This window comes from Meriones unguiculatus, chromosome 4 (assembly GCF_030254825.1).
Source record: "Meriones unguiculatus strain TT.TT164.6M chromosome 4, Bangor_MerUng_6.1, whole genome shotgun sequence".
Lineage (NCBI taxonomy): Eukaryota > Metazoa > Chordata > Mammalia > Rodentia > Muridae > Meriones > Meriones unguiculatus.
Window position 1 is genome coordinate 54,262,693 of NC_083352.1, and position 10,052 is coordinate 54,272,744.

General features: G+C 44.8%; 1 protein-coding gene across 2 annotated transcripts in view; it reads left to right on the top strand.

Moving 5' to 3' along the window:
* The window catches only part of Sh3rf1 (SH3 domain containing ring finger 1), a 158,423-nt gene extending 150,495 nt beyond the window's left edge, over positions 1 to 7,928 (top strand). For both annotated transcript variants that reach the window (XM_060381833.1, XM_060381834.1), the window contains exon 12: positions 5,555 to 7,928. In XM_060381833.1, coding sequence (XP_060237816.1) covers positions 5,555 to 5,723 — 169 coding nt within the window. In that variant the 3' untranslated portion in view covers positions 5,724 to 7,928. The remainder of the gene's footprint in view (positions 1 to 5,554) is intronic.
* The last annotated feature ends 2,124 nt before the right edge of the window (positions 7,929 to 10,052 follow it).

Below are 10,052 nucleotides of genomic sequence, written 5' to 3' on the forward strand. Positions count from 1 at the left end.
GCAGCGGCACTGGCCCCGGCAAGATGCACCAGCCCTGGGTTCTTTATGTGGTACTTTGTCTAAGGGATTTTCAGGGAAACATGTTTCAGAGCGTAGTCCTAAGACAGAATGAGCCCACATTCATCTGCAGAGTGCAGCAAGAGCAGCTGGGAAGTCCCCTGCCCCACTGCAACCCTATTTCATAAATCACCAGAGGGCGAGGGTGGGGGTATAGTTAAAAAAAAAAAAAAAAAGAATGACTGAGGCAGCCCAGGCTGTCAGGGGAAAGGAGCAGTCACATGATGTGGTCTCATAATGAGGAAGGATGAGCCTTGAAGTGTGTTGACAGGTCTCGGTGTCAGCTGAGACACATTCTCCTGGGGGAACAAAGGGATTCTTTTGTGTTTGTGAGAGAGACTGCTGCAGAAAACAAGCACGAAATAGACCGGTGTCCTGGAGGCAGGGGATGTATAATTGATGACAGCAGGAATAACAGAACAAATATTTTTAGGCTGTATTTTGGAGGGATCGAGGAAAAATAATTAGGAATTGCAGAGCAAAAGTAAAAAGAAAGTATTTCAGAAAAGATGGACAAATAAAAGTTCATGTCACTTTTCATACACACAGAGGGAGAGAGGGGTAGCTCAGGGAAGCATAGCAAGACACCTTTGCCTGAGGGTATTTTTAAGTTTAGAAATTAAAGCAATAACCGCATACCCTAAATTAGAAGAGAGCCCATGGTCTTTGACTGGGGATTAAACTAGCATACTTAGAAACATACAAATTGGATAGTAGATTTCTAGAAAGGCAGTCGGGCTTAACCAGCATGATTAATTTATTTGGACTTTGCACACGATACAAAGCCAGCTAGGATGGTTTTTGCCAGTAAAATACTTAATTGGATGTTAGATTGCTGTGGCCACTGGCAGGAAGCAGTGAGCAGTCACTCACTGGACCAGGTTGATAGAGTGATTCTCAGTGTCACAGGAGGTCTTACTATGGTCATTATGGGGGGAGATTAGAAATGACAACAAAGATGCCAATGACGTCAGGAAAAAAAATGAAAGAAATAGAAAACTTTATGCTGACAGAAGCTTGCCAGTACCTGTCCAGATGGGAGATAGATATCATGACCCACACCAGAAGGCTGGCATTGTCTATAGAGTACCTTCTCCATACCGCGACAGGAATCTGTTTCTCCTGGTCCATCCTTGTGCCTGTCAGTAGCCGCCTAGAGGTAGAAGCCTATTTCGAGCTAGTACGCTGTGTTCAATAGGGGCCAGTGTACTTTCCAACAGCCAGAATACCTGTCAGCCCTTTTCCCTTTTTCCTCTCCCTCCCCTCTCCCATCCTCCCTCTTTCCCTCTACATACTTATACCCTACCCCTGCTCTCTTGCATTTTCATGCTCACTCACTCCGTCTCTCCCTTATTTTTACTAATATTCCCATCGTTTTTAGTTATTGAATCATCTCGTTGTTTAATTGTGTAAAACATAGTTAACCCACAGCCAGACATAATGCAGAGCGTGAGAGTTCTTGGAACACTCAGTACTAACTAGGAGTCATCATCAATTCCCTCCCCCAGGGCTCAGGGAACCCTGCAGAAACAGGGGAAGAAAGAGTTTAAGAGCCAGAGGGGATGGAGGATGCCAGGAGAACAAGACCCTCTGAATCAACATGAGCAAAGCTCATATGAACGCGCAGAGACTGAAGCAGCATGCTCCAGGCCTGGAGGGGTCTGCAACTCTGCATATATACATTATGGCTTCCAGTTTACTGTTTTTATGGGATTCCTGGGTGTACAAATGAGTGGGTCCCTGATTTTTGTGCGTTCTCTTCTGTTTGTCTTATCCAACTGCAATAGGTTAGTTTTTGTTTTATCTTATTACATTTTATTTCATTTTATTTTATTACTGTCCCTTGGAAACCTTTTCTAATGAGAAAGGGAGTGGATCTCAGTGAAAAGGGAGGTGGAAAGGAATTGGATCAGTAGAGGGAGGGGAAACTATAATCAGGTTTTATTATGTGGGACTATAATCTATTGTTAGTAAAAGGGAAAATAAAATTAGTTAAAGTTTGCCGCTATTCAAAAGTCCAGTCCTCTGGTGTTGAGTGCTTTACATTAGTTATTCGTCACTGTCCATCTCTAGAAAGCTTTCTTCATCCCACACTGAAACCTTGCCTCCTGTCTCTTCTCCTTCCTGTAGTCCCTGAAGACCCTGTTCCGCGCTCTCTCTCTCTCTCTCTCTCTCTCTCTCTCTCTCTCTCTCTCTCTCGGCATGATGGTTCCATGTCAGTGGAGTCCTAGAACAGCTTTCCTTTCTCGTGTGGCTCTTTTCTCTTAGCATAATGTTTTCAAGATTCCTCCATGTTATGGCATGTATCAGAATTCCATGTTTGTTTGTTTGTTTGTTTTAAAGAACACTGTACTTTTTAAAAATGCTCTCTGTGCAATTAGATATCTTATTCATTCAATGTGCTTAGTAAGAATCATCATATGTTCTACATTTGGTCACATGAGCCAGATACAGCGAATTCAGCTTCACCTCACCCCACAAGTAGAGAACAAATGAGACTGGGACACAGATGGTGAAAATACGGTCGTGGGCTGTGCTAAGTGCCGTGAGAAATACACACGGGGTCCCCGGGGATTTAATCAAGCGTGAAATTACTTCCAGCGACAGGGCTGGAGGTTTCACAGGAGACAGATTTGGAGCCAAATCTTGGGAGATTGATAGGGCATGGATGGGCAGAGTTATTGTCAAAGAAATCCCCAATGCAAGAAGCTGTGTGAGCCAATATGTGGAGTAGAAGTGAGACTGTATCTGAAGAGACGGGGGAGTCTGAAGAGACAGGCTCCAGGGAGTGTTTGGAATGTTTGTGGTGAAGATAGCGGCTATAGCTATAAAGCAGGATTAAGGCCAGATCGTTGAGGGCTTTGTGTAGCGGCATGAGGATTAACCTTACAGACACTGAGAGCCTGTTAATGATTTTTCACAATGGGTACCTACAGGTGGAGTTACGTAATATAAATCTTGGAGTTGTGTGTGGAATGCATTGGGGTCAGGCTGAAATACGATTCAAGAAGGAGGGAGCATAGTGAGGCCATCAACCCGGATGGGGAGGATGGCTGCGAAGAGGCCTGACTGTGGTGTAGCTTTTGGAGATGGCTCTGCAGGTGCCAGAGAAGGTGCGGAGAGCACAGCTCTGGTGCAGTGTGTTCAGAAGTGCCCAAGATCCCTGTTCACACACAGGCCACCGTAAACCCAGCGAGGCAGAGGGTGGGGCGGCAGGTGTAAGTCCCTTCGCAGCTGTGCCTTACATCTGCTTGTTGGCCGCTGTAAATATTCGGCTTGGCAGGGCCTGCCGGTGCCTGAGCCCGCTGGGCCGTCCTGCCAGCATTTGGCTCTCTGGAGCTGTGCGAGAAAGCTCAGTACAAGCCGTTTCATAAGGCTCAAGGCCAAGGCCTGAGCTGGAAGGCTTCTAAGTGTAGTCTCTCACTGCTGCACCTGGCAGTCCTCACATGATGTTCACTGTGTCACAGTTTCCACTGTGCACATAGCTTCTTGCTCCGCCCCTCCCCCTCGAGGTCTATAACTTAGCAATGAAAATTTGCTCCCCCTGGGAATTTGGCAGGAAGATTATGTCCTTAGCCCAGCAGCCATTCTACTTCAGGGTTTTCTGACAAAATTGGTTTAGTGCATTTCTATAAAATGCAAATATTAATCTAATTCACTTCAAGGTTTTTTTTTTTTTAATAAACTATTCTTGGTTCCATTTCACCTTAAGCAGCTTGCAGACTACCAGTCAGAAACGAACCTCGTGAGAGATCTACCCAGAATGTGCTTTGAGTCGGTGGTACATTTCCCCCAGAACTGCAAAGCTTTGCTTAAATTTTAACTCACCCCAAATGGCAGCTACATCATTGCTTTTTATGTGGATTTTTAGCCTGTTGGCACCAGACCTGAGGAACCACATCTGGGTTCTTCCTTTAGATTGCTCCACAATGAAGTCACTCTCATAATCTTTTTATATTGCTTATGAGATATATTGTCTGATTCATTGTAGTCCCGTTCTCCAGGTGAGGAAACTGAGGCAGTGTTAACTGGCTCAAAGTTACAGTGCTCTAAGTGACCATAAAGACTGTCAATCCCCTGTTACCCACAGTGCCTTGCCTCTTCCCCTGCTCTGCACTTGATTGACCTCATCTTGAATGAACTCTCACGTCTGAGTTGGCTGTACCTTTCTTGGAAACAAACCAGACCAGTGCTACATGCCTTTGCCATAGACATTGGAGGGTAAATTGATCTCTGTACCCCAAGAAGCTGAGTAAATTGTCGGACTGCTACTTAGCTTTTATGAAAATGAGACTGTTTGCTGTGGTCTTTTCCAACGTGGATGGATTTGAGTTTTTATAGACGAGGATTTGAGAGAGAACCAGACTGTAAAGATGCTTGGCTGGGGCTAGAGGGTCCAGTGTTAAGGCGGGTCCTTCACGTTCCTGTTGGCGTCAGACCCTCACGTGGGTCTCAATAGGGGTGTCCGGGAGGCTCATTCACGCCGCCTCATTTCCCAGTCTTCGGTTACCTTGCATCAGAAATCACACTGCCGCTTTTGGGATGCTTTTGTCATCACACAGGACATCCCTATGCATTGTCAAAGGAAACTGTGCAAGCGTTGGGATAGCAGAGGCAGGGATGACGTGGCAGCTAAACGTCACCAACAGCCACCACTCCGATTGGGAGAAGCAAGAGAAAGGAGAAAGATAGGCTCTAGGAGAGAAAACGCTGGCGGGTGGGAAACGAAACCCAAAATAAGCCACCTCCGCCTGGCTTCCTTAGTTCCTCACTATAACCCTGCGTTGGAGACAGGGGCATGGGGCAGCTCCACAAGGCTGCTGGGGCCCGGGAGTGCTCTAAAGCGAATAGAAGAGGATGAATGGAGATGGGGACATCCGCATCATTACTGGTCGTGGTGGGCAAAATTTGAACCCACAAGTTCTCTACTCTCTGTGTAGACCTTGAGACCTTCTTCCTTCCCATCGGGAGACTTGGCTGTGTAAGACAGGCAGAATTCCTCAAAATCACTGTCCTCCCAGAGAGGAAGCCCAGTATAAGGGATACCGAAGGCATTCCTCTAGCTCTGCCCCAGGCTCAGTGTGGAGGCAGGGCAGAACCCACACAGCCCTAGGAAGAGCGTTGTAGCTTGCTCAGCTATGCCTCCCCATCTCAGAAGTTAAATCTACTTGTCTCTTCCTGGAGCAGAAGGTAGGACATAAATGGTTTCCCTATTAAGAATCCATTCAAAACACATCTTTAAGTACGGCTAAATACAAGCACCTGAACAGACATCAGTGCTCCTCCTGTGCAGGTAACTCAGCCACACCGGCTTGCCCGCCCCTGGTGTTACTCCACTCTCTGTTAATTCGAGGCCTCTTAAACTGAGAACCACTGTATTTTGGTTGTACGAACCCTTGTCGATTCATGTGTAAATTCTGCTTGTGCCGAGGCATCGTGCAGACGGCTGGTGCACGCATTTTGTTGCTCATCTGAACAGACTACTTCTCTTCCGTAGGCACAGGGTGGTGGTCTCCTATCCTCCTCAGAGCGAGGCAGAACTTGAACTCAAAGAAGGAGACATTGTGTTTGTTCATAAGAAACGAGAGGATGGCTGGTTCAAAGGCACGTTACAAAGAAATGGGAAGACTGGCCTTTTCCCAGGGAGCTTTGTGGAGAACATCTGAGGAGACTCAACACAGAGAAGGCTTAACATCACATCACATGACTAAAGAGCACAAAGTCGTTTCACAGAAAGAGCACATCTGTGGACTTCCAGACCTTCAAGAGCTGAGCAGAGGATGGGCACATGACTCCAGAGCCCCCGCCTGGTTACCCCAGTGGGCAGAGTGGAGGTGGTCCGCACCCATGTGGATTCTGTCACTCTGGGTTCTGATGTGTAGTGTGCCTTGTACTGTCTAATGAACTATACAGATAAATGTCTTTTTTTTTTAAGATCTATAACTAAAATGGACAATTGTTTACAAGGCTTAACTAATTTATTTGCTTTTTTAAAACTTGAACTTTCTTGTAATAGCAAATTCTTTGGATTATGGTTTTTAAAAAAATTTTAATTTATGAAATGATGGTTAAGGAGAAGCTGGGTTCTCTCCTGTCTGTTGAGCAAGAGAGTCTTTCTGACATAGGATTCATCTCCCTGTCCCCTGCTCGATGCCCTCCTCCCCGCATTATACTTTGCTTCTTTTAAACAACAATGGCAGTTTCCTAGCAGACAACTGAATCAATACCAGTAAGGTCCTGGGGTGGGGAGACAGAGGCTCTGGCTAGAGGAGGTGTCTGCTTTGATCAGAAACCAACCTGAAGACATAGTCCTTGATTTCACTTTGTGGGGTTGTTTTTCATTTTCCTAGAATGAAATGGGTAAAATAAGAAGGAAAATAAAGCACAACCATTGACTGAAAATACAGACTTGTTTGCCAATGCAAGCAGTCCGACACATTGGTTAGGAAGTAAGAGGAACTGAGGTTGTAGTCAATGCGTGTGAAGGCTTTGAAGTGTAATTTCCATTCTACCCCCCCAAGTGATCTGCATGCCCAAGACACAGTAAAAACATTTGTGAGACAGTGGTTGTAAGAGATGCACTTGTGTTGAAGTCAAAGGCTGTAAGAAACACTGTGAAAGTTTCCATTCATCCGTTGTGATTCCTCGGCCATCTTGCATGTGCTACCAGATCCCCACAGTGATGAGGACTGTGCATGCTGTGTAATGTCATTGCAGTTTTCCCTCCGAACTGACCGATACAGGAGCTTTACAAACAGACGGCGTTCTTTCACCGCCACTACTGACCGACGTGTCTTAGGTGTGCTCGCTTCCTCTCTGGTGAAGGCGCATGTCAGCCAGCACACCAGTGCTTAGTTAAAATGCTCTTTCATGTGTTTCCTCCCGGTGGACAGACGTGAAGGGAGAGTTTACCCAGGAGACCGCTCGCTCCTGTGACTGTGTTGAAGCTCTGCAAGGTATGCTGGGAGTGGCTGTGCCCACACTCACAATTGTGGCAGAGTCCGTCTGAGCCCATCTTTTTATATCCTTCGTTTGATGTCAGTAGGGTCATCTTCCAATGTCACCCCAGCCCTGGGTCTGGGTAGTCCTGAAAACAGAAAAGGCAGCATGGTAGTGAATGAGATGGTTCTACAGTTCTCTTCTGGGTTAAGTTAAGGAAGGAAGTCAACAGCCAACCAACCTTTTCTTTTTTTTTTTTTTTTTTTGTTTTTCAACTTTAAGAAAAAAGTAGCTGGGAAATAATGACATGAACTGAAGAATCACGTAATGGCAAGATGTTCCATTGTCTTAAAAAGATACGTAATGTGGTTAGAGATGGAGTCATTCCTGTTCACTTTTTATATATAAAAACACTGTATATTATGTTCCTTTGTGTTGAATTTTTTTAAAAAAAAATACTTTACTTGGATATTCATGTAATATATAAAGGTTTGGTGAAATGAACTTTAGTTAGAAAAAAGCTGTCATCAGCTTTCATCTGTGTGAGTTGACACCAATGTGTCATAATATTCTTTATTTTGGGAAATTAGTGTATTTTATAGAAATTTTAAAAAAGCAAAAAGACTACTACAAGTTAAGATGATTTTTTTTTTACCTGTCTTTTCTCCATATTTTCAGCTATGTGATCGAAGTATCCCTGGTAATAGCTTCCTGGTATAAAGTTGGTTAAAATCTCATCTGTTGCTAGGTCATTAGGTGATATAATGTGTGGGTTTTATTGGGGTTTTTTGGAGACAGTAGATGGATGTTGTAACAAGGGCTTGTTACACCGTGGTGGGAATGATAAAATTACAATTTATCATTCCTTTTATGTTAACTTTGAGGACTGGATAAAAAGTTTCATTATTAAAAATTGATGTTCAACCCTTCTATGCCTCTTGTCTGAATCTCTGAAGTATTTGCTCTTTAAAATGAACAAAAATAAAAATCACTTGTGGGTGCATTGGTGGCTCGCTGTTAAGAGCCTGCCTGCTCTTACAGAGCCTGCCTGCTCTTACGGAGCCTGTCTGCTCTTACGGAGCCTGCCCGCTCTTACGGAGCCTGCCCGCTCTTACGGAGCCTGCCCGCTCTTACGGAGCCTGCCCGCTCTTACGGAGCCTGTCTGCTCTTACGGAGCCTGTCCTGCTCTTACAGAGGACCTGAATTCACCTCACACATTGGCCAGCTCATGGCTGGCTGTACCTCCAGCCCCAGGAGACACAGTACTCTTTTAATCTCTTCATCCATTGCACTTGTGCACATACACACATTCATATAAACACACCCACACATATACACACAGGGAGGGGGGTCCTTTAAAAAAAAAAAAAGGTCACTTTTGACCTAATTTCAAAATGATAACACTCTTTGCGTGTATCTCATACTGAAGTGCCTCCTGTGAGGGTCGGTTTGATAGTTATGATTTATTTTTCTTCTCAAACAAACTATATTTGCTTAGTTCCCCAAGAAACGTAAACTCTTCAAAGAGTTTCTGGGTCTCACAAGACAAGACAGAGTAAGTGTGGGAGCCGTAGATCCAGAGCCAAGCATAGGAACACAGGTCTGGCGTGCCGTGGGCATGCTTCCCCTCAGCCCGCCACTATTTTAATCTCCCACAAAATGAAAGGCTCACATAAGCCTTGTCTAAAAATATTTTTTCTCTCTTGACTTTGGGCTACCATATCAAATCACTTGTAAGAATTAGAGATCAGGAATTCGGGGTTGTGTTGTGACTTTGTTAGACATTTCCTCTGCAGTTACTGCGTAAGCCAATTATAACATCATCTCTTCCTGCCAGCGTCCTAGGTATCCCACTGGTGAATGTGAAGGGCAAAGGAGAAAGTGTCACTGTTTGAAAAGTCTAACTTTTCCTTTCCATTTTATTTTTCCTTTGAGACAGGTTCTCTCTAGCTGGCTAGATTAGAACTATGTACATCAGGCTGGCCTCAAACTCAGAGAGATCTGCTTTCCTCTGCCTCCCAGAGTGCTGGGTTTAAAGGTATTTGCCATCCCCCTGTAGGGCATATTATGTAGAATAAGTGCCTTTCCAGGTCTAACTGCATTCAGAAGGAACAAGCTAAGGCACTGTCTACAAGAGCTGCATATTTAATTCTTTGTTCCTATAGTAAAGAGACTTTTAATTTTTCTTGAGATGGCATTTCATAGTGCTGGTGAGGCTCCCTTTAGGTTCCTAGGCTTAAGCAGATCCTTCCGACTCAGACTCTAAACCTCCCCAAAAGTTAGGACTGTAGACACATACTGCCATGCTCAGTTCAGGGCCACATTTAGTGTCTTTAGAAGTAAATTCCGTGATGGTTGTGACCCAAGAATATAAAAACACTGGAATTTAAGCTTCGAAGGAGTTTTGTTGTCATTTGTTTTGTTTTGAGACAGGGTTTCTCTGTGTAGCCTTGGCTGTCCTAGACTCACTTTGTAGACCAGGCTGGCCTCGAACTCACAGAGATCCACCTCCCTCTGCCTCCTAGAGTGCTGGGATTACAGGGGTGTGCCACGCCACCCGGCTCATTTGGAAAGAGCTCTTAATGGATGCTTAAAGTTAATTTGACTCCTCATTTGAATCCATAGGAAGCTTTTCTTTCATTATTTTATGTGTGTGTGTAATGTGTCTGTGTGGTGTGTATGCATGTAAGTAGTATGTGTGCTACAGAATGCATGTGGAACTGTGCCGAGTCCGAGTGCAACTGTGTGGAATCAGTTTTCTGCTTCTGCCTTTACATGATTTCCAGGGATTGGGCTCAGGTTGGCAGGCTTGCATGTAAGCACCTTTGCCTGCTGAGCCATCTCAATCCTTTTTTATTATTACACACACACACACACACACACACACACACACACACACAGTGCAGGGGCGGTGCAGAATGATCAGGAATCACTTCTCCCACTGTGTGTTCTGGGTACCCAACTTGGATCACCAGGCTTACCCAGCGAGTGTTTTAACCCACTGCACTATCTTGCTGGCTCCTGTGAAGTTATTTTTTTAAGTGTGTTTTAAACCG